This window comes from Chroicocephalus ridibundus, chromosome 2 (genome assembly GCF_963924245.1).
Source record: "Chroicocephalus ridibundus chromosome 2, bChrRid1.1, whole genome shotgun sequence".
In the NCBI taxonomy this organism is placed as follows: Eukaryota; Metazoa; Chordata; class Aves; order Charadriiformes; family Laridae; genus Chroicocephalus; species Chroicocephalus ridibundus.
This window is the reverse complement of record NC_086285.1, coordinates 42,988,302-43,014,124: the sequence shown is the minus strand read 5'-3', so window position 1 is coordinate 43,014,124 and position 25,823 is coordinate 42,988,302. Positions and strand designations below refer to the sequence as shown.

The 25,823-nt window shown below is 41.0% G+C and overlaps 1 protein-coding gene across 5 annotated transcripts in view; it reads right to left on the bottom strand.

The window, feature by feature from the left end:
• The window catches only part of RARB (retinoic acid receptor beta), a 334,549-nt gene that overhangs the window by 53,382 nt on the left and 255,344 nt on the right, over window positions 1–25,823 (bottom strand). For 4 of the 5 annotated variants that reach the window (XM_063325207.1, XM_063325208.1, XM_063325209.1 and 1 more), the window contains one exon: window positions 16,335–16,483. In XM_063325207.1, the coding sequence (XP_063181277.1) occupies window positions 16,335–16,483 (149 nt within the window). The remainder of the gene's footprint in view (window positions 1–16,334; window positions 16,484–25,823) is intronic. The other variant, XM_063325210.1, reaches the window with a different exon arrangement.

Here is a 25,823-nt window from a genome sequence, read left to right as displayed (position 1 = left end):
AATAGGGGCTGTACAAATATGTACCTTTTTTTACAAAACAAATCTGTTTGTGATGCACAGTCGCTTTTCAATCTATTTATTTTAATCATTCAAGTCACCCTCTATCCTTGCCAACCCTGCAAAAGCGTACTTAGGCATGGTAAGGACCCCATTCCTGCTCTCTCTGGAGGACCAACAGAGACATTCAAGGTCTCTCTCAGTGATGAGATCTACACAAAACTACTTTTCTCTGTGTCCAGGGAATTGCCCAGGTACGTTCATGAACTGAATGTGGTTTGCAGTATTTTTATTACAGGTGGCGGCAGTCAAGGAACAAAAAAACTCTTCCTCACTAAGTCCTAGTAGGATCAGCAGTCAGGTTAGGGTAGAGACACACAATTTTTAGTTGTTAACCAGGAAAATTTGCTCTGAAAGGCCTCGATAACGTGCAATCCCACAACTGGAGTTGCATAGAAAGGCTTATAAAAGACCTAAAAGCCCCAGCATACGCTGTGAAGTGATTCCGTATAGTACAAAAGACACTGTAAAATGGCTGCAGCCAGAACACGAGACCCCAGAAGTAATGAAAGCTGCCAAAGCAACTATCAAAAAGGAAGCTAAAATGAGCGTATTCCCAGTTGCACAGCACTTTTCCGGGATGTCTGCACTGTCTATCACGCTTTGGAAGTCACGGCTTGCAGAATAAACAAATTAATTGTCTGACATTGTGGCTGGAAACCAACGCCAGCACAAAATGGAAGCAGCTACAACAATAAGTAGAGGAAGGCTCGCTGCCAGGAAGCAGGGAAATTGTGCTGATGATGTATGTCAGGGAAGGACGGGCAGATCTTTGCAAAAACAAACGAATAAATGCTGTTAAATGTCAATAGCTTGTAGAGAGCACCTAGAAATGCCAGCTGCCCGGCAGCAGAGGGGCTGGGCACCAGCCCACCCTGGGAAGTGCTCTGGGTTTGTCCGTCGTGGCTGTTATTTCCAGCAGAAACTCTCTGCTCACCATCCATGCTTCATCTTGTCTAGTCATTTATTCTGCAGATGAAGAGCAGTCATAACCTTCCAAATTCGCTATTGAAACCAGGGTGCTGTTTTGTGATTTTGTTTTGTTGTGTTTTTTTTTTTTTTTTTTTAAACTTGAGAGAACTCCAAACATTTCATAAAAATAAGCAGGTGTTATCCCATGTCTCGCATATGGGAATACAGACCCGTGGACCCAAGAGCAACACACTAAGAGGAAAAAAAGGCCTATTGTCTTTTCATTATTTTTATACAAATGGAAAAGTTTGAAAGGTGTCCAGGTTTTCTCATTTCTTAAAAAGAAAAAAAGGCCCAGAGGACAGGGACAGGTAGATGAGGAAAGGCATCACCCCTCCCTAAGCTACCAAAATGGGCACAGTCATCCGCAACTACAAAAAATTCTCCAGCAAAGACAGAATCGGCCATCCTTGATAAATGCTAGTAGTTTCTAAGGTGGAAAAAGTCTTGTGGGCCTCAGAGGGCAAGAAAAAAACCCCAATTTCAACAACAGAGCTTGAAGGAAATTATTCATGGGGCTACTAATGCCAATTAGTTGTTAGCCACTGGTGAGGCTAGAAACGAACCTCATTTTTCATGGTGCCCCATGCCAACACATGTTCTGATTCCACAAACCTTGGCCTAACGTTAAAAACATGTCCCAAAACATCATAACGTTGATTTTTTTTTTTCTGGGGAGTTTGAAACACTTCTGCTGGCCAGTTGGATGAAACGAGAGAGATGCATTCAATCGTCTGCAAATCTGCAGCAACCAGATTTCTCCAGCGAGGGTACCACAGCATCCCTAAGACTACGCAAGGATTTCTCCGCAATTTCGATTTTCTGTGAACTCCTGACCTTTTTAGCAAACATGTCAAAGTCTCCAGACAGAACAGTCATCACCTTGAAACAATATGTGAGGGGAAAGAACGGCTGAGATTTTCTGCTTCTCTACTTCAGTAATTTAAACAGAAAGGAAGGCGCTGGTATGCACTTCCATCTGCTTTCTTCAAATTAAAAAAAAAAAAAAGGAGATGAAATGTATACAATTAAAAAGTTACAGTTAACTTCCTTTCAGTAATGTCTGTAGGATGATTTTTGGCCTGCTAGGAAACTCCAGATGGGAAGAGTAATGAATATAATTTAATACGAATAACAAGAGATCAAAGAAACGCTTTTCTGAGTTGCCATGCGTTGAGTTATTTCACACAGTTTAATGGGAGGATTCAGGAATGAATTATTGCATTTTGCTATTTTCTTATATTTTCGTTTATGCAGATCAATTCCCTTTAACCTAATTTGTGGAGGACCAGACCTATAACCCAATAAAACCATAAAATGTCACTAGGATGGTCGTACAACTGGCTAGCACTTATCCAAAAGGCTATATGTTGTTAACTGCTCATCGTTTTTTTCCTCTCTTCCCCTCCAGTGCCTCAGGATTTATACCAGCAATTAAGACAATAATGAGTGCCCCAGGTTGACCTCCCAGGAGCAAGAATTAATTAAGCGCAGTATTTCTCCGTAAAGAATGACACTTTTCCAAACCATTTATGTAGCTGCTTTCTTGCATGGAAGCACAGTATCAGGAAAGACTTTCCAAATTGTTATCCCCCAAATGTATGACTGATTTTGGCTTATGCTGTTTTTTTGGGACTCTGTTTTTATACACCGGGTCTTCAGGTGGCTGGAGCAGGAGGACCATTTTTCCAAGGACAGTGTCACAATTTTACTACACATACCTGGGATTTTTATTTTTTTGCACAGAACTGCAAAGGAAAGACACTAAGCAAGAGTTTTGCGAACAAAGTAGTAGATGTCCCAGTAAAAACAAACAAAAAGTCCCTGTCAAGCTATACCCATGCAGTGACATGCAGATTCCTGCAGCAGGCAGGACAAGGAAAAGACTCGTGTTAGCTATGCAATTACTACACTGCAATTACTTGTAGTAGTCTCTCAAATTAGCCTCTCCATTTAGCTACTGGCAGAGATAGAAACACGTGAAGAGCAACGGGCAAGCTCAAACACAAACCTACATGGGAGAAAGAAGGTATGTGCCTGCTCTGAGGAAATTCCCCGCACGGGCAGGCTTTGCATTCTCCTCCTCCCCTCCCAGCCTTCACCACGAAGGCTCGCAGAGTTCCCCCACATATTTGGCACCACAGTTATTTATCAGAAGAGGCACGGGGACTTTCGTTAATTGTCAGCCAATGTAAAAATCCCTGCATTTCTGCGCCATCTGAAATTTATAGAGGTGCTACTTTCTAACGCACTATTAGCAACCGAATGTTTACAGCTCAGCTGAAATAGTAATGCAGACTATGCCACAAATATTTATATATGCCTGCAAGCTGGCTGAAGCGCAATTCCCCTCGCTCTAGCGGAGAGATTCAGGCAGTTTGCATGCAGAGCTGGCTGCTCCCTGCTCTCTCCCCAGCTCACCCAGAGCCCGGTCAGCTGGGTGGGTGCCTGTGGGTGCTGGCCCAGCACCCACCTGCCAGGACGGCCAGTGAAGAGCTGGCTCTGGCCGTGCCGCAGCACGGCTCCTGCTTGTCTTTAAGACCCAGCACGTTTCTATTCTCCTAGTCCAACCTGGGAGGAGTTTTAAAATGTGCCTGATGCGCAGCAGAGAAGTTGTTTCTGGGGAGGGATGAAGTGACATATGAAAACAATGCAGAAAGCAACCCAAAAATATTCAGAAGAAATAACACGGACATAAACATGCCAAAATAAACCAGATGTCTTGCGCATTATGCTTCCTGGTATGGTTTTCAGGCATCCGTCTGAATGACTCAACACACGTTCATTATCTCCCCACAATTTTTTTTTTGCTCTTAGTTGTGACAATCGATCTCTAAGCAAATATGTTGCATCAGATCTCTTGAAATCTGTCAAGTAATATCTTGTACTTGATGCCACGCTCTCATTCCCCTGCATTCAGTGACAAAGAAACTGCTAATACAGAACTACCCACTAAAACCTTGCAAAATAGAGAGTTTAGTGAAACTCGGATGCCTGGAGACTAGAAAACAGAGTTCAAGTAAACACCCAGAAATATGCAAGTCTGGCTCTCTACTACTGGCAGTAGTCAAGGAAAATTACCTTTCCACTCTGCAGCTGAAACTCATTACCGAAGGCGACAGCAGAGGGATGAGTTGGAGCTGGACCAGCTTGGCAAAACCACCACTTTTAAGAGTGAGATGGTGGCCGTATCCCTCTGCCTGGTTCCCGTATGCAGTCAAAGTACACATGGTCAAAATGGTCTCAACAAGATGGAAAAGCACGCTGAGAAAGGTGGATGAAATGCAGCTTGTGCCACTGCGAGGAATTAGCAACTGCACAAACAGAGCCAGAGGAATAAACTGACTAGGTTCCTCCAAGCAGAAGGACTCTTAAGGTAACGCTAACCGGAGATGCATATCTCCTTGCAAACACGGACACAAATCACACTGAGATGCTGAAAAAGCATCACAGCTTACAGGCCAAATGCAGTGTGGTGTTGGGCACCACCGTTCATTCAGCCAAGCCATAGGGAAGCAAGGGAGAGTCTGGCACTGGGCAACTCTGACGGCGAGAAAACATGACCTTTCAGAGATGAGTGAATGAACTGGGGCTGATTAATCTAACACAGGAAAATCTTAGCAAGATGTTTTCCTGTTTTCTCCCTCCCCTGCCAGACTTTAATCAATGGCCAGATTCAAGCACAGAGCTCATGTAATCACAAGACGATCATTCTTTCAGTTTACGAAAATCACATGGACTTGGGGCAAGATAAAAGGTCTTTTTAGTTAGCTCATCCATTTGGCTCCTGGGTGCTGTGTCTGCATTTCTCCTGTTCACCTAACACCCCCTTTTCTCCTTTCCTTTCAAAAAAATACATAGTTTTCACTTCTGTTTCTGTACACATAGCAGTCGCTGTGCATCACTATGGATAAGCGTGGACTGGTTAAAACCATATGCAGTGGCATCTGAGCAATGCCTTGATCCCCCCAATCCAAAACAAACAAACAAACAAACGGTAAAAAATTGGTGGTGCTCATTCATTTCAAATATGGTGGGCTGCAGAGCTTTGTCTGAAATGCCCTGCTTAAATCTCCCTAAATGTGGAGCCCTGTCATTCTTTTGGATCGTCAGAAAACACATGAGGATCACAGTGCCCTCTGAAGTGAGGACCTAATAATTTCCACATATTTCTCATAGGTGCGCAGGGCTCCAAAGCAAACCAAGCACCCTGGAGACGGGGAAGACCTCTCCCCTGTTGGGAAGATCCATCTGGAGAGCAGCCAGCCGGGACACTCGCGGGAGGAGTGAACAGTAGCCCATCGGAGTGGCTGCTCCATGGCTATAAATCTCCTCCTTTCCCTGGTAAACGCCTGGGAGGAGGGAGAGGGAACCGGCTGCAGCTGACAGTAATGGGTCCCATTAAATTGTCACTTTTAAAGAAACTCTAAAACGGGAACAAACTTGCTCCGTAAGCATTTGATCAGTCTCCCTGCTGCCAGGCGACAGCAGACCCTGCTCACGAGCCACGGCTGGAGGCTGCTGGCTCTACCCTCCGGCGCTGGAAGGGTCCCCAGCAGTTGCTGAGGTTCGCTGTAGCTGGAGCGAAATCACCAATTGCATTTACAGCCAACCAAACCTGCATTTTTTGGCACTACTTGTGACTGCTGTCTCACCTTGTAATTTATGTATCCGTTATTCTAGACAGGGAATCCAGAAACAATATACCTTTCCCCCTTTAAACACAGGTATTATGATACAGTTTTTATTGCATAGTAACTTTTCCCACTAAAATATATTAAATGAGAAATTTCAAGCGTGGCCATGTGAAGTCATAAGGGACTTCTTACACAAAAATGTCTTTTTACTTCTCAGCTGTCTACTAAATCAAGATGTGGAAATTGTGGGGACTCATTCATATTATCAGAGGGAAGAACAATTTATGAGTAGGGGCCCTGAATATTTGGCAGACCAGCTGCAGCAGCATACCAATTAAACACTTACTATACTGATATACTAAAGCTACCAATTACAGAATTGGATGCATGGCTTCTTTAACACTACAAGAAGTTTTTGTAAGCGGATTACTGAGCTGCACCGATGGCACACCTAGAGGTGTCTCCTGTATATGGGATGTTCCTCTGAAATAATCAGAATAGTATAAAATAGGATGAAGGACACAAAGTGTATGTCCTTTACGCGGAACTCAAGAAACAACGTATCCGTACTTAAAGACTACAGCAAAATCCAGATACTAACAGGGAAAGATGGGCACATGGGTATAATCTTAACTTCAGCAGTTTCTTATTTTTTGGAATGGCTACTCAAAAATGGAAAAGTTTTTCTAGTAAGGCATTTATTTTGTTTTACAGAGGGAAGAAAAAGAGCACATACAACAAACACACTGAAGAAAGTAGCTGTAATAGTTCTCTATTGGAAATACCGAATCTTGGAAAATTACATCCAATTGTCTTTCCTGCTATAGCACAAGACTGAAATTTCATGAAGAGCAGCTCTGCAAAGCTGAACAGCTCTGGGATCCATGCTGCAAATTCAGCTGCACTCCATTTCCAGAAGAAGCTAAAGAAAATACCCCTTTAGGAAATTTCCTCAAAGGAACACTTCATTCAGGATTAGAAAGAATCTGTTTCCGTTAGCAGGTCAATCAGTAAGCACAGAGAGCAATGGAAGGTCACTTTCCAAGGCCAATTAAAGTATTTCTGCAAATTGGGAAGCTAACCACTTTTGAACTGGGCGATGGTTTACAATAACCAGAAAAATTGATGGGTATATCTTTCAAAATAAATTCAAAACAAGTAGCAAACAAAGAGCATCTGAGTATCTACTTAATGTGTAAGTGAACAGAATTAGATAATGGATAATTCCATTTTGTACACTTATGAAACCTCTTAGTTTTGGATTTACTTCTCTAAGATGTGCCACTCAGAAAATCTTTAAGTACTTGTTTCGAAAAATGCGAACTACAATTTAAAAAGATGCCTAAAGCAAGCAGAACAGTGACCCCAACCATCTCACCAGCACTGAAGTCGACACTTGTCCAGAACAACACTCAGCAAACTATTCTAGTCTTCCTCTTTTTTTCCAGGGAAAACAGTGTACTTTCTCATAGGGTCCAGCCAGCTATCCTAAATCTAAATTCAACAGATCAATTGCTTGTATATCCTTCTCTATCAATGTCTCATTAACCAGTTTGTTTTTAAAAAGTTCCAGAGTTAGAAAATGGAAGCTAGTTGATTGTCATTTTACATGTCTATAATTGCTGTTACATATAAATAAATATGACATAGTATATAAAAAAAGGTAGGTTACTAATGTCAATAGAAAATCTCAGAGTATTTAATTTCTGAGATGTTTGCTCAGATATCCATATTTCCTTATCTGCTGCATCACCTCCATGAACAATACTTTTGAAGACCATATTATAAAATGTATTAAACATGGTGGAAAGCTGCATTGTTTCCCTACACCGTAAAAACTTCATGGGTGTGCACAGGGCGGCCTGGACTCCATGTCTATACGTAAAGGCCACATGTGGTCCTTAAACTAATGGAGAGCTATGAAATAGATTGACATGACGAGAACAAAATAAAAGGTTTTCCCCCCTCTCTAGTGAAGAAAATTGAAAAAGTAAAATCCATTAGATCCTACTTACAGGAAAATAAGAACACACTCCACATCCACTGCATGCAAACCAGGGGACTTCTCAGCAGACAAATGTACCAGCCTGTAATTGCAGCCCACCTGCTTTTGGCATCTCTGGTTGGTACGTCACAACGTGATTTGTACAGACAGCCCTTTTACACGTACATATAATTTACTTAATTCTGTTGAAGCTGTTGCAAACCACGCGCGTGTTACTGATCTGGTGTGAACCTCAGATCTCTCAGCCGCCTGCTAACAAGCCACAACAGCTACAGACAGGTGAAAGTCGGATAGAAACGTGACAAACACATCTACAAGGTCTTGTCACTAGCTACCTCGGTGCAAGAAACTATGGTTCAACTCCAATAACAATAGGTACGTACACATGTAAATTTGAAGTTTCTTTTTGTGGTGTGTATTCTCAGGTATAGAAAGGAACAGACACTGCCAGAAGAGTAAGACTCAACAATTTTAGTTTAAACACAATAAAGAAAAAAATGTATCTGTTATGGACTGGTTATTGGCCAAAGACCCTGAAAAGTTATGCAAGGTCAGCAGGCATGAAGGCCACATCTGTATTAGGAAATGCTCCTGGGGACACTCATGGGCACTATGGCTGGCTGACGTATGATGGGAAAGTCCCCATCTACGTTAGTTAACTCCTTCGGCTTCTGAAACGGGATGGCTGCATCTAAACTGGCCACGGGAGATCGTGGCATGGAGGAGGAACGCTAGCTCATACAGCCAGAAACATTCCAGCTACACAGCACAGCAAAGCCGTGTCCCAAAACGGAGCTGGTCACCAATGCACCGTAGATTAAGAGTCAGATGCTGCTGCTCTTTTTCTTGAGAACGACTTCATTAATGGTGTTGGGAATTTCACAGGAAAAGGGAGCGCAAGATCTAATCCAAACAATTATGTGTCGCTATTTGACAGTTTATGCAAAATAAGAGAGTAGTTTCCAGTTCCTGTTTCCACAGGACATTAGCCCTTGTCCTCACAAATAACGAGAGCAGCGTGGTTAGCATGGTTAGAAAGTAATTTGGGATAATCTCTGCACTTTTATAGCACTGGCATCACTGCCAGAAACAAATTAAAATAATAGCAGAACTAATGATTCTTACAGCTTCAGATGAACCTCTGGTCTATGACTGAGGGCAACGGGCAGGATAAGAGGAAGATTAGCTGTACCCCCCTACAGACACTGCTGCTCTTTGTCCGTCTCTGTTGCTGCTTCCCTGCACTGGGGTTCTGCAAAGGGATAATCCACTACTCCGGGCCAAAGCACTGGAAATCAAATATGGCATTCAACCGTACAACATGATTTTCATTTTTATTATCTGTTATGGTTGGCAATTAATTATGGTTTTTTCTTCATTTCATGTCAATCACACAACGCAGAAAAGAGATTCTAAAATATACGGTACTACAAAGTTTTTGTTTCTGATCCCATCTATTTAACCATTTTTACTTGCTCTCAGTAGACTCCAATAAATATATGCTTCCTCATTCTTAAAGAATCTGAAATAAATTCAGTATTTTGTGAAAGTTTTATTTTCCAAACAAAGTGAAAAATTAATTAACAACTTACTGGAACACAGATACCAGCTTTTCAAAGTACACCTTGCTTTCCTTTTTTTGGTTATTTTAAAAACTAAAATCTCAAAGCATTAAAACAATCAGGTCTCCTCTCATAGTATGAAATATATAAAATCTTCAGGTTTTCGTTACTGCATTTAAATCAGGTGTGATTCATTTAGTGTCTTTCTGCATAGGGCATAGCTTTCCGCAAACAAATGGCTCTGAATGTTGCTACACTGCAAAGTGCTTACAGCTTAAGATCAGCTGATATTAATAGTATGCAGAAATGTATCTCAAAATACATTTTTCACCCTATAAAAATGATTGTTGGTTTAGCTGAAACTAGGAGCAATTTTCCATGATTTGAGGAATTTTTCATACCTGTGCATGAACGACAGCGTGCATCTCTGCTCCTGGCACTGTCACTTACTAATACAGCTTAAATGGAGACAAATACAGCTTGATCATTCGAGCTGATCTAGATTTTTCTTTGAACTGATAGAAGCTTTTACAATTGCATTGCTGCGAACAATATTACTTCTTTCCCTGATACAGAACGTACTGTGTACATATTTTCAACTTTACTTTTCTTACTTTTTGTTTCAGTGGTAGGTGATTAAAACATGTCAGGAAAAAAAAAAGAGCCAAATAAACATATGACATATTAGTTAGCGGGTTTTATGAAGTTTGCTTTTATTTTTTAGCATTAGGTAACTGAGAAAATTCTAGGTCTGGATCCTTAATTCCCAGTAAAGGAGCATAAATATAGGCTTACATATAATTACATTACAGCTAGAAGCTAACACGTGCAAGAGTGGTATTATCAAAAAGAACTGCTGTTTAAGACCCCTCTACAATCCCAGAACTGCCTAAGAAAATGCAAATCTGTCCTCTCTGTCCTCACATGATGTAAGAGGCATTACTAAAAGAAAAAGGCATCTGTCCCGAAGGACACTGTTCCATAAAGGGAACTCTGCTATGACAATCCCTAAAATATTTTAGGCCACTCATCAACATTTCTTGCAGACCAAAGCATAATATCCTTGCCATCAAATTTCAAATAAATAAATAAAATCAAAACCAGTTCCACTTTCTCTCAGTGGAATTTTGTAAATCTGCTCTTGACCGGCGCTGATCACGGATTCACTTCCCGCAGTGGGGGAACCCCAACGCTCTCAGCGTCCAGAGGGACATAACCATGGGGGACATCATGAAGAAAAATAACACAGCTGTGCTTTGGGCACCGAACCCAATGGCTCACGGGGACAGGCTGCTCTGGAGGGTCACCCAGATGCTCTGAATCAGCCACCATAGGGGCTCCACTCTCTCTCTCTCTCCATTGACGGCAAAGAGAGCCCAGTCTTCAAAGTCAGGCAAATAATTTTGGGCCCCAAGTTGAGTGGAAAGACTGCCTCCCACTGCATCTATAAGCAAGTGAGATAAAGCTGTAACAAAATGATAGCTTTTCTCCCAAGCTAAACATCCACATGGATCAGCAAATCCAGACAAAGCAAAAACTGTTTCATTTTCACTCTTTTTTTTTTTCTTTTCTTCTCCTATGTGTATCATATCTTTTTTGTGGGAGTCAGTCGTACAGAATTATAGGCCTAAATTCCAAGGTTTATATCAATGCCTGTTTTCCATACTGCTTAAAGTCTTTGCAATAAAAAAAAATATGTATATTCGAGTCAGGAAGGTGTCAAACAAACAGCCATATTTTCGTAGCTGAAGACCTTTGAAAATACATTAAACGTGGCTAGCCTTTTAATTTAATGATCCCATGTTTGATGTGATTTTATATGAAAACTCTGATGGAAGGAAAGCTATTCTTCTTTTATGATAAAAGTCGACATGGGATCACTCAGCACTGAAGTAGATTTATCTACATTTTTGTCTGTTAGCATCAACAGCAGGCAGAGAGGCACCTTGATCATTGCGACAAAACTGCTGGACCGTAAACCTGCCCTCTTATACGTTGTGCTGTCTTCTCTCCTGAAAGTGCTCGAGGCTTCTTTGCTGCCCACCGAATTCAAGCCAGGAATCCGGGCAGGATTGCCAGCAGAGGAATGCCATCTTTTAAACGCCCAGAACAAGGGACAAGGCTTTCAGAGACAGCTGAAGCTGCCAGAACACCAGCTTCTCCTCCTCGCCCACACAATGATGGCATTGTGTGGGGAATCCAGCCCACTACACTCGGTCTCCCTTTCTGCAAACCCGGCTACAATGACGAGTCAAGTCAGGACCAAAGAGCTGAGCTTTCGGTGACAGCCAGCCCTATAACCACTTGTACCAGCTGGATAAATCCAAGCTGCTCATTTTGTATGGAATTTGTTTGCGTGCGATCTAGCAACACCCAGAAACTAGGGAGGGAAAAGGAAAAAAAAAAAAAAAAGATTTCAGAAGTCTTTAACTGAGGTCATGAAACACACAAGTAGATTCCAAAACCCGCCTCTGAAATGCCACACAGTTTACAAAATGGAAAAGTTGTAAATAAGCTGAATATTGTCAACGTAGTGTATTTTACACATAAAAAGATGGACTGGCTCTAGAATTTTTCTTACAAAATACAAGTACACTGTGAAGATCAGTTTGGTTTTGAGATTCCAATACATACACTAAGCCATTGACAGGCTATGATGCAAATAAGCCCTTTTGCAGCATAATACCCAGAAATAAACACAAAGCCAGTTTAAAACACCAAAAACCATCCTGACTGTTGAATTCAACTCAACAAATTGAGGAAAAAGCTTAAGATATCAACCTTCTGAAAACTCCCAAATTTCAAGTTTGGAAGGCAAGAAGTCAGGTACTCTAAATCTATAATCACAAATACAATTTTCAGCAAGAACATACTAAAATTAGAAAACAAGGCAGCTTAAAATTATTTAGATAGCTCCTAAACTTTCATTGTGGTTCACAAGTGCATATTATGAAACACTCCAGGCACTAAAAACCTTAAAAGACTAGTATATCAAAACAAGCCACAGAACAGTCTTCCTAGTGGGGCACAGTACTGAAGACTCTGGTAATGAGTAAGACAGAAGCATGACTTAAAAAAAGGGTGCTTAGAATACCGAGAAAGTATTTGGCATACGAGGTTAGGAGGTTGTTCCCAGATATCTGAAAGAATGAGGTCCAAGGACGACAGTGAGTGGGAAAAGAGGAAGGAAGGACAGAAGAAGGGACCAATCTAATCACCACGTGAGAAGACCACAGCAACAATGGAGGCAGCTGAAGGCAGATTCTGGAGGAAAAGGGACAACAAATCATGTGAAAAAATGCTGCAGATAGAAATGATGTCTGAAAAAACTGCACACCGTGAGGTTACAGTTGATGATGTCACAACGACAGAGAACAGGAAGTTCTGTCTTCATGAATTCTGTGTCCAAGTTAGCAGTGAGGTAACCAAGAGGACACACCAAGGAAAGACGGCAAGGGAGAAGTCAGAGATGGAGGTAACTTTGGAAATCATCTATGGGCTGGTGACAATTGCAAGAAGATAAAGTTTCTAGTGCAGTCATAATGATAAGGTCACAATGATGATACACAGCTCTTCAAGGGCTCCAGGATGGGTCTCCATTAAGAATACACCCTTTACGAGCAGAATATTGCCATGATCTCCTCCATTAGTCTACCATAAAACAGTTCAGTAGGTGATGCTTTTAAGACAGAAAACCAAAAAACTGAACCTCAGGAAATAGCATCAGTAAGTGGATAAAGAGCCATTTAAGGAGACATTGAATAAACAGTAAGCAAAGTAAGAAGAGAATCTAAAGAGCCCTGAAAGCCAGGAAAAAGAAAGCCTGCTGAATCAAAGGTGGTCATCAACCCAAAACCTGGAGGACAGAAAGCTGTCCCTTTGCACTAGGTGGAGACTGCTAATCATCACTGTGACAGCAGCTTCACTGGAGCTCAAAGGAGAAAGGCAAAGGAGAAGGAAACAGAGAGAACTAGAAGAAAACCAAGGGAAAGTCAGCACAGAAAAACAAAAGGAATGGAGCCCTAATTAGATAAATATGATATGAACAGAGTTTTCCATTTGTGTTTCCCTTGAGAAACAAGACTGCCAGGAGTTTGAAGGGAAAGGTAAATGAGTCAGAAATGAAAAAGGAAAAGTCTTGAGAAAGGGACCTCAGAGCAGAGCGAGGCACAATGCAAGAGGAAAAAGGAGTGAATTTAAGGTTTAACATCACAGAACAGAGACTGCAGATCAGGTGAAGAAATAAATGGTGGAAATAGGTGCAAAGAAAGAGAAAATGGCAACATGGTCAGAGGAAAAGAGGAAAAAGGGAGAATTAATACTTGACTTGGCTGATATTTTAGTCTAGCTTCTTACGGAACAAGCTTTGTGTGACTCAGCTGGCCAAAAGTGAGGTTGCTTCTCCCCATCCCAACAGCTTTTGAACAGACTGGTCAGCTTCAGTGAAACCCCAAATCTCAAAGAAAATAAAGTTATTTGAAATTGTATGAAGGTGTTTCCTAACTAGACAAAGGGCTGTAACATGAATTCTTCCTTATTATTGCTCCCTGATTCACCAAAAAAAAAGAATCAGCAAAAGAATCAGCATGAAACTCGAGCTCCATACCAAGCATAAGCCTTCAGTGAAACACAGGCTCTCTAATAAACCTGGGTTAACCAACTGAAAAGCAGAGATCCACAGGAGAAAACACTTCCCCAGCGGCAGCGCTCAATGCTCAGTGCTTATTTAAACTTGCAAAGCAACTGGCTACATTTTTGTATGAAGAAGGCTGGAGACAAAGAGAAACATGAAGAACTGATAGCAGGAACCAAGGGTGAAGGCAGACTTGAGTACAGGCAGGAGCCTGGATGGTTAGCAGTAAGAAGTATAAGGTGGCAGCTTTCTTACGGTACACGACCGAGAAACAAATGCGTGAAAGCAAGTGTGGAGCAAAGATGAAGGAAATAAAAATAAACCAAGTGGTCCAAAAGGGTTCAAGAGAAAAGGGTAACATTCTTCAGAGAAAGAGTAGAACCTGGCAACGTAGAGGTTTCTGAGGCTGTCTCTGGTGTTTTGGTCACATACTGCTGTCATCCAGCACACCACTTCTGCTGACCTAAAAGCTCAGACAACTTTCAACAGCAAACGTAGTACATGACCGTGCACCAAAGGGACCGCTGGTTGACTCAGTGGTCTCATCATGTTCTTTGCCAGTTTCTGGCACTCACTAAGGAAGTTGATTCAATCAGTGGAAGAGATTCATAAATCCTAGTTCAATCTGTTGAAACGCTAGCGTCAACTAACCCAAATATCACCAGTCTCAAGCAGCCAAGTTACTGCTTTGGAATCTTGTTATTTCTCATAGACTGACAGGTTTTGTATATAACTATTTTTTTTTCTTTTAACAGCAGCTATTACTAAGTGCTCAATTACTCAATCTTGCAAATTAGCAAATAAATGAACATGATTTTTTTGTTGTTGTTGAATAATGGCTAATACGTTACGAGATGGATTTCTTCACATATTTTGACAAGCGTGGTCTTGCTTTAATTATTTATGAAAATGCCTTGCAGTATGCCAATAAAAGCCCTACTGTATATTTTTGCATATTTTTCAAAACTAATGAAGTCTTAGGGACATGTGACCTTTCTGCCACAGTCTGCAATTACATCTGTGCTTAGAAGGAACGTGTGGGTGAGCAAATGACACCACCATTTGTGTGTTAACATCTGAGTATGATGGGATTTGCTATCTAATGAAATCAGCTACAGCATATTCTTACCATAGCTCTTCCTAACAGACATTTAAATTTCAATAGTTTCATGGCACCTAAAAAGAAAAAATACAGACACAATACTCGAGGAGAACCTCAATACCAGAAAGAGGTTTTAAACTCAAGTAAGCTTAAATAGTTACTTTCAATACTTGAGTATCTACGGTTAGAAAATAGGGGAGAAAGTAGACTCTAATCCTGTACTTTCCTGCCTAATGATGCAAACCCAGGACTATGATGTTTTACATCACTGCAAAAGCACAGTACCATGGAAGAAGTTACAGGTTCAAATGATAAAGTAAATATGCCTAACTACACAGTATCTGAAAATATCGGGACGTTTCATACAAATAAACCAGCAAAATACCTTTTATTAATTTATTCTGGTAAGTTTATTTATATGTATGTAGCGCCTGTAACATTTTCATCATGCATTAGGATCTGCACTGTACTAAGCACTAAATAAATATTTTAATTTGATGGATTAATATCATAGGTCTTTTGTTTAATCATTAAAAAAGAACACTGCATTAGGGTACCGTGACGAATAAAGTTAACTATGAGAGCATCTGTCCTATGATGTCTTTTCTTTAGCATTTTTCACTCTACCTTCTTCTTGCCCACATACCATTCACTGTATGTACACCTCTAATTATTGCCATACAACACATGGTTTAGCTGATGTTGCTTCTCTGATGTGTATCTAGTTTTTAGACATTCTCTACTTTAGAATGGTGTATCGTATTACCACATCCTCTGGACGGTCAATTCATGCTCAATCACAGCACTGGAAAGCAGCTAGCAGATGTGCCAGCACTGCAGCCTGCCAGATTAAATTTTTGCGAATACCAACCTGCTTATCCTCAGATTCCCAGTTTGATTTGAGATTAGTTAAGATAGTTAGAGACTATGCCAAGAATTTTCAGATGATCAGATCCTTTTTCCTAATTCCACCCCCTGGATATACAGAGGTAGCAGCACACAGAAAAAGCCAGACTGAGAGCAGACCATGTGAGTTCTCAGAATATACCTGACCTACAGATGGACAGTAAAGAGCCTCAAAGCATTTTCACTTTATTCTTTGATTATCTCTGCATCTATGATCACATTCTCATGTTAGTCAATACTTACAAAGTCCCTGAAGACATACTTTGGCAGAAGTTATGAAGGGAAATAATTCCAGGCACAATGGTCATTTACTTGGCTTTACTCAAGAATCAGAATTAATTCACACGAGAAAGGTACAGGCATCTTTGGAGACAATCAAGTCACACCAAACTTCATGGCTTTGCCCCTCTCTAAAATGAAATGCTGTCCTATAAAAAGAAAGGGAGATGACGGCACTTACCTTACATCCCTCACAAGCACTGACACCATAGTGATATCCAGATGACTTGTCTTGACAGACAAAACAGGGCTTGTAAACTCGAGGGGGTGGAAGTGGTGAAGGAGGGCTTGGAACAAGTTCCTCAGAACTGGTGCTCTGAGTTTCAACTGCTACAAAAAAAAATAAAAAATAATTGAATGATTCATTAATGAATTTTAAATAACTGATTATTTACTGTATTATAACTATATCAAACTGGCCCATATCTATCTTTGTATAATAAATGTTCATTTGTCTTTCCTAGCAAAATTTAAGGGGAACCAAATAAAGCCCAGTAGTGACAGGACTACCTGCTGTAGCCTCAAGAGCTTATTTTTAAGTACTTGATCATTTTTCATGATCCGGCTACTCAAGGCCACAAAAGCTTCCACTCACTTCGGATACAGGGCTTCAGTCTCTTAACAGGCTCCAAAACCGGACAACTTTGGGGTTATATTCTGGTTTTAGCCTATTGAATTGCGTGGGATCCACGTGTGTGTGCTGGATATCAGCGTTCAGTGGGAAACTGCCTGTGGCATCTACCCTTCCAGTTGGTACCTAATTTTGGGAGAGCTCTTATACCGCTTGCCTTTCTCTACAAAAGGTAACACTTCCAATGTGCAATTCTGCCACAGCAGGATAGTGACATGCATCACGACAAACGTAAAGAGACAAAATTACCTGAACTAGTAGTCTTTTTTTTTTAATCTGTAAAACTTGCACAACCCAGCAACGCTTCCTTACCTACCTTAGGATTCGTAACATCAGGAAACCTCTCTGAGAAAAAGCTACTTATGTATTATGACCCCACATCCCTTTATTGCCTTAATATTTCTAGATGGTCATTTGTTTTGAACCTGCTGAAAAGCCAGTTATCCCTTTCAGGGAAAGGACATGAAAGCTCTACGATGCGAGATAAGACATGCGAACTACATCTTTCCAAAACATCTGCATTAGTTTTCTGTGATATGCTGTCATCATTCCTCACATTTATTGTAGATGTGCAATACATTTTCATGTTTCACCTAGCCGTTCTGCTGCTTCTCAGATAAATCCCTCTAACTTTCAACAGATATACAGAAATGACAGGATCTGTGAACTCAGATCTATCCAGAAATATTAGGCACTATCAGCAGAGCTAAATCTCAAGAGTACTAACAGCAGGCCCTAAAGAATATTACTCAATGGAAAATCTTAGACAAGATTTACTGTACGTGATATTTTTCAGATTACAAAGATGATACATTTGTATTAAACTCATGATTCATTGTCAACTCGTGTTCTGCAGAATTCACAGAGGGCATCACAGAGCACGATGCAACTTCTGATTACTTGTGAGAGAAGGACGCCTTTCTGCCATTTTTACTTGGGTTAAGCTACCATCAACTTCAAGGACGGACATTTCTTGAGAAGAAAATAAATGCTAGAGCGAAGCGTTAAAGGCTCTGATTCTAAGTAAAGAAATATCTTTCCAATGGGAACAATTTATTTATATAGCTAACAATAATGAGTCTGTGAAAAAAACAGAAAAGTAAAATAACATGTGGCTCAATAAATTGTGATGTTAAGACAATGTCCAGAACTATACGTATCTTTTTCAGCATTAAATACGCTGAACGTTGGCAAACCAAAAATCTACATGTTCCTACTGCATCAAACAAACTTTAATGAAGTTTTTTCTTAATGAAAACAGAGATGAGAATGATAATTTCTTTTCAACAGTAATTTTTGGTATTTAAGTGAGACGGAGAGTGCTCTGTTATTGATCTCTGCACAGTCATCCTGCTTGAATCAATAATCTATTACTACTTTTAAATTAAAGTTAGATTCATCAAATGCCCTTGAGAGGCCTCAAACATTCTGTGCCCTATTTCATGCTCGTACATGAATGATGGTGGCTTCCAATCAGTCTCTGGAATGATAAAATTTCAGTTTTAAAACTCTAATACCAGCAGACAATGTGTTTCGTATTAGCTCATTCAACTCTCCCAGTCCATCGAAAAGGCAGTTTTTAGTCTCCCCGTGGGAAAATAAGGTTGTGTCATTCAATAGAACAACCGCCCTCCTGCAATCCTGTGATTTCAGTTCGAGGAAAGCAGTCTTTGAGGAATAATACCGATACACTTCTGCTTTTTTGATTATTTCATCCTAAACAAGCACTAGCATCCAATAGTAGTGCTGAAACCAGGAACCATATGTACAACAGAGGTCTGTCAAACACCGTGCAACCACCAGGAACTTGCAATACCCAGAAGAGATTAAGCAACCAGCTCAGTTCATAAATACACAACACAGTCAGCAACTGAAGACGTGAAGATGCCGCTAGAGAAATTTTTTTCTGGACAATTTGAAAAGGTATACGAGAAGGAAAGAGCCAATGTAAACCAGAAGACCCTCCCTAAAACACCCATATATATATATTTATATACACACACACATATACATACATGTGCCACTAAAATGGCTTAATCTGTTCAATATAATACTTGCATCAGCTGAACAACTGTCTAGAGTTTGGGGTTTTTTTGTAAGAAAACCCAGTTTGGGAACATTCAACTTTTGACCACATGCAAGATGTACAGCTTTCTAGAGAAGGCTTGAACTCAGCTTACACATGCTCGACTCTTACTCCAGCTTCTGACTTACTATTCTTCCTTGGATTTAGCCTTTTTAACTCTTTACTTGAAAACGTATGTACTGCCAGCATGGAAGTGCAGAAATAAGGTGCAGGCATCTGTAGCGATTCACGCTCAGCAGGTACAAAGCATTATTTCTGTATGATGTCAGTGGATGCAGGACAGCAGAACCCGCTTTCTTCTATGCATGTCTGCACGTGCAAGGTGGAAAAAAGAAAGGATGAGGGGTGGACAGTTGACTTTTCCAGAAGAGGCGTTTTTAAAGCAGTCTTAAAATTTTGTGACGAATTCAAACGGGGGGGGGGAAGAAAAAAAAAGAAAAAGGCAACTTCTTTCCATGCCCTGCTGTCTTGTCCTGTGGGATGTGACACTTTGGGGTCCCTCCTCACCTGAGAAAACAGAGCCGCAGTGCTGTCACCCAACACCTGAATGCCGCTTAAGCACACAGGGACTCTCAAACAATCGGTCACTTCACAATTCCTAAGATGTCTGAAATATTTCTAAAGGTTAGATAAAGCAGCAGATAAGATCTTTTAAAAGCACAGCACGCTTTGTGAGAGCTAATTTACTGCCAGCTAAACCATGTTGACAGATGGAGGAGGCATTTTACTTTGTGACCAACTAGAAGCAGGCAGGCGCTATGAAAGGCCTTGCGCTTTGCTAGAAACTCAAGATTATTAAGCTTGTATGTTAATGCACACTTTGGACAGTTGAGTCTTAAAAGAATAAGAAGTTGTAAAGCAAATGGCATTTCCTGGATAGCCTCAAGGGAATTTTGAATACTGAGCTCAGGGTCCCTGGTGGGAAGCAGCAATTTCAGCTAATTAGGGTGAATAGCAAAGTGTTGCATTTGGTCAAAACATTCTGTTAACCCTCATTTTTGTTGGCACCAACCAGAGTCTGGATTTTTTTGCCTCTTTTTTTTTTTTTTTTTGTGAATTCACTGCAGGAGTGCAAGGCACACAGCTCACATACATTAGGCAGAAAGTCAAAGGAAACGCCAAAGTTCAACTAAAGTACAAGTAATTAGAACCAGATTCTCTGCTGCTTGTATGTGTGCGTTTGATTGTAGAAGTTATTTATAAGCCTCCAAACATTTGAAAAAATAACTATATACTGTAGATCATTTAATTTTTATGTCTCGTCTGGAAAAAAAAGTCTGCTTTTAATCATCTTCCAGGAAAGAGCCAGGAACTGGGAAAGTGGGTCTCAATTGTTTCAATACAAATTTCTCTCTTTCATGTGCCACATAAAACTATACTATAAAATTAAATCCAAAATATCATTGACTCAGCCCCCCCCATCCAATTTTTTTTTAATAAAAAACTTCTTTGAATTTGTCATGCTTAAATAGTTTGCATTGTTACGAGGGTTTTTTTTTTTTTTTTTAAACTGTTGTTTGGAAGACAGACAAGGGGAGAAGGAAAAAAAAAGAAAAAAAAAGGGAAAAAAAAGGGGGAAAAAAAAGGAGAAAAAAAAAAAAAAGAGTGAGAGAGAAAGAAAACATTATCGTGGAGACTTGCCAGCCTTGACTTAGTAACCTGGCCATGACCCTCCAGCGAGTGTGTGTTTGACCCGGTCACACATGACTCTGGCTGCGTACTGTTGCTGGGTTATAAGTCCCAGATATTTTTACCATATATACAACAGGTGGGGATCACAGACAACAGAAAGAGGAAAACAAAGTCTTCCCTTGTGCGAAGACTCCCATTTTCTCCCTGGCAAAGAAAACAACACAAAGGAAAGAAGGCGGGCTACTATTTCACGTATCGGCACTCGCTGTGCTGGATCGCTGTTTCACCCGGGGGCTGACGGGGCGGAGGTGGAGCGGGCTGAGGGCAGCAGGATGGAGGAAAAGGCTCAGGGGAAGCCATGTGCAAATGTTAATCAATGCAGAATGAATTACCAAACTGTAACATCAGAACCACAATCAAAAAGCATTCCTCGTAGGACCGGGTATGCGTCGAGGTTCAGGAGGGAATGCTTTTTATTATGAGTGAACACAACAGACGTGGACTGAAACACAGGCTGCCACAATAACTCCAGACGGAGATATTACTATCTGGATTTTCAGAAGTACTTAAGAAAGTATGTTTTCCACACTTGAGGATTTCTCTTTTATTATTTGTTTGCTGCTAGCTGCACACATCTGCCTTAAAGCCATGATGTTAAATGTAAGTTATTCTAATTCTTTATTACAATTTTTCTAGCATTAATTTTAATCAAGTCATAGTTCATCTCTACAATACTGTCTAGGCCTTAAAAAAAAAAAAGGTTTGAAAGCCAAAAAAACCTCTAAGTCTTCAGGTTTGCTTTTATTCTGAAAAGGGGCATTCCACTTTCAATGGGGACATCAGAAGATGAAACTTCATGACCTAGCTTCTGCTTGAGGGTGCCCACTCCAAAAGAAAAGGTTTTCACTACGTGCTGCTCAGGATTCCTACAGTATGATTAAAATAACGACAAAACTAACAAGAAGCAGAGGTTATGAAGCTCAGAAGCCCAATCTGCAAGGTCTTACTAATGGACAAACTGCACCCAAGGTCACCTAAAAGGTGCCTCAGGCCAGGTCACTTTGAGAGCCATGCCCAGGGCACAGGCTGCAGCTGCCAACAGCTATCTTGGACAAGGTGCGAGCCCCGATAGGCGCAGCTGAGTTGGCAGAAGTCTCTAAAGCCCAAGTGCTTTTGCTGTTACGACTCTTGTCAGTGAAAGAGCGATACGGACAGCTGGCTTCTGTCCCGTCGCATCTGGGAGAAGAGGGGTCCTGCTGAACTCTGCTCTCCGCCTTGTGAGGACAAGAAGCAGTTAAGCACACTCTCTGCTGCGATATCCTTACCCTAATGAAGTTCCAAGTACAAATTTGGACATTGCTCCACTGCAGGCGGACATACCACCAGGACAGTATTTTCTTCCCCCACCCTTTTGCATCTCGTGTATTTAGACAGTAGGCTATTTTGGGCAGGGTCTCAAAATACGGTGTACAGTAACCAGCGCTGCAGGACCTTCAAGCGCTACTCCAATGCAAATAATAGTAATGATCATGATCCTGCCAAGTCAAGAGGTGTTTCAAAGAATGAACCTTGAAAGGCCTCCATAACCTTGAGGGGAGCCATTACTTGCAAAGCAGGTCCTTGGAGCACTTTCATTTTAACTATTTTAGTATCTCAGTGTTAAAACGCAGACTAACTTCAAAGAATGAGTCAAAAAAAAAAAGTTTTCTTTATATTCAGCAAATGCCTTTGCTGTGTGTATACCAAGTTGTATTTGCCAAGTGGAATTGCAGAAAATAAGCGTTTACACTCGTCTGCTGCTTCTTCCCCAGTTTAGAACTGGGAATGTGATGCAGCTCGCTCTCTCCTTCATGCCTTTCATCAACAAAATTGCCGAGTTTCAATTGCAAATCTGTAATGTTAACCAGCAGTCATGTAACCTAAGTCAGGGGAGTCAGTGGATACTGATCTTGGCAATACGACGGAACTATAGCCCTTTGAAACCTTTATTCATATCAGGTGATTAGGGCCAGGAAATAAAGTTCAGCATCCTACTACCGGCATAGCTGAACTATCCAGATTTGCTTGCAGTAAATCAGAAGACAACAGCATCTAATTTTTGGTTATCCTTCTGTTTTGGTCTCCTAATACAACTTCTGTTCCTTAGGAGCCGAGTTCTTCCTTTGTAGCCCAGAGCTTCTTATTCCCACAAATATCCTCTATTGGTTGCCCCCTGAAGGGTGGCGATTCTTTTGTAACATACTTTTCTGTTATGCCACAATCTGACCTCTTCACTAGACCATTTGTTAAGCATGCAAATTCAGCTACCTGACTTTAGAGTGCCATTTATTAAGGCAGTCCAGGGGCCCCGCCTGCCAGAGCATCTCCCCAGACATTCCTGCACAGATCACGGACACCCAGAGTGACTCTCCCCGGGTCCTGCTGTCCCCATCATGCAGCACAGCCGGCAGCGCTTCTGGTCCTGCCATATTTAGCAAATTGAATGATCCTGCTCTCTTCTATCTATCTGATCTACAAGCATGGTCCCTGCCACTCCAGTATGTGAATAACCCACGAGCATTCATATTTTTACCTCTGTAACATCGAAGTGAGAGAAAGGAAGAGCTATTCTTCTCACTTTAGAGATGGGAAAGAGAAGCACTGACAGCCTAAGAGCTTGATTTGCTTGGGTCTTAAATTCCTGGAAAAATGTACCCAACTGGGATTTTCAACGGCAACCAAGAGCCTGGATGGAGCTCTAGCAGCATCTTCAAATTATAATCTTATGTGTCTTGCCCCAAGTTACATACAGGATACATGACAGAGCAGGGAATTCAGTTAAGTCTGTGCTCAGGCCCTCTAATGTGGGGGCTCCGAAGCACCCCCAAGCCTGCATGTGCCCCCCGCTCAGCTGCCAACTGCAAGGCAGGCCGGGAATGGGTGTCTTCTGCCACCAAAAGCCACCACTGCTGCTGGCAGGGAACTGGGGAGAGATGATGAAAGGCTTGTCTTCATTTTCTGATCTCCACAGCCAGCTAAGAATCAGCTTTCTATGAGACTACTCCACCATATATACAATTACACAGGAATGTCCCAGCAGACAACAGACCAGCCCTGAGAGGAGTCCTGAACCCTCTCCTGAAGGCAACTCAGCAACATGTGCGCGCTACATCCCAAACAGGCATAAACAACACCAGAAACGGCCACAAAAAACCTCTAGTCTTGTCTATACTGTCCAAGCCAACACCAGCCTCATATACTGCCAAGATGTAAGCCTAAATCTACCAGAGTAGTCTTATGTGATTGTGAGTGTGAACAATCTGGAAAACACCAATATGGCCCAACCACGTGTTTCTGAATGAAAGCACCCTGAAACGTTTTCCTGAAGCTCCAGGTCTTCTGGAGCTGTCATTGCAACCACCTCTGGTGCTTCTCCCAGTAAAGCCAGGACTTCTGGGAACTACATACTGTACAGGCATATTTACTACAGCTAGCAGTAAAGGACAACGAGGAGGCCGCAGCCCCTCTGTAAGAGCACATTCATGTTCTGTAGATTTGCTCAGGAGGATATTTTCAAACAGGAGTAAGGTTTACTCCATTTTGCAATGCCTGGTTCTCAAGCACCAGCTCCACTAAAACCAGGCGTAGTATGTATAACTAACACAGGAGATTTGTGTTCACATCACCTTTTCAAAGAAAATGATACTGGTTTTCAGGCTGGTTGGTTGGTTGGTTTTGTTTTTTTTTTCCAGTTACATCAGCAAAGCAGTTCTACATTTGGGTTTATGTGTCCACCTAGCCAAAGAAATGCATTTACACCTGAGCAAACGTGGAAGGCAGAAAGCTTGTCAGGATTAATTATATCAGGGACAAGAACTGCGTCTGGTTATACCTGTGTTACTCTCAGGACAGCGAGACTTAATGACGCGCTAGTAACTGAGAACAGGAGCGCCTTTCGCTAAATAAATGGCCAGGCAGACACCATGAGGGAGCCAGGGTGAAAGTAAGCATACAGACAGGATGGCCGGAGGGTTTGGCAGGCACAGCGGAGTTTACAGGGCAACGGCTCATCACTTTGTATTAGGAGCCTACCTTCAAAATGAAAAAGAAAACATGTTAAATGAAAAAAATAAATCGTACGGAAAACTGAAGAAAAACATCCGAAAGATGCTAGCTCTGTAGTTTTTTCAGGTCGGTGAGTTTCTGCCTGGCCACCACCATGCAAAATCGCATCAGTCTCAAGTATAAATTTTGCATTATTGCAAAACTGAAAAATAGGATCTTCTTTAAAAAATATGTATAATTGTGCTATCATCTGCATGAAGCTTAAGTTTTCCTTTGAAAATTAACTTTTCTTATAATTCAGGCCCTGTTTGCTTTACAAGTGAATGCCCGAGGTCAGATCCTCATCTGGAGTAAAGTCGCATAGGCAAAAAAGCGACACACACGTCGAGAGGATGAGAACTCTGGCCTCTTTATTCTTTATTTATGAAAATGGAGCCTATTTTTGTGGCCTATTGATACAACTGTGGTGTCACAAATTCAGCATGTTTTCCCTGCAGGATCAAAAATAAGAAAAAAGGCACATTGTGAGGGACAAAACGCTTAAAAATAAAAGGGGTCTGATTCTTTTTCCAGATCTGTTTTACAGTGATGTCGCCCCACTAAATCCAAGAAAGACTCTTGACTTGCAAACATAAACGGGAGAAAACTCAGACCAAGTATCTTCAATAATAAATAAAAACTGCAAGGGAAATGAAATAGCTACTATAATCTCTACACACATCCAGATATTTTACTCAGTCATAAAGTCTCCATTTATAGTTATTAAATGTTTTATAGTGTTTTGAGGACTTTTCTTTTATCTTCAAACCCTTTCGAGCATCCAAATAGAATAATCCAGAGTATTATGCTAAAGGAATGATTGTATTCTTCAAAACTTGCCTCCTACCCAAGTTGGTATTAGTTTTGGGTATTACCATGTCTGCCAAATAAATTTTTTATTTTCTATATATTCAGCATGTTCTTGTGACACCATTCATCATGACTTTTTGCTGTGGCTTGAATCCAGCAAGAAAATGAGTGTTTTAATATCTTTAATCACGTAATACTATTACACAGTTGTTCAGTACCACATGGACAAAATAAAACTGTTGTGCTCTATTTGGAAACGCAGTAAAACTGACTTGCTCTGTAATATTTTACATATCAGTTTACTTCTCAAACTTTAGGACCATTAATTCAGAACATTTTGATCTTCATGTGTTTTTAAATATTAAAATCAATAGACTGACTCAACAAGAACCGATTCAGTGATCAGAACTACTTCAAGTAAGTATAGT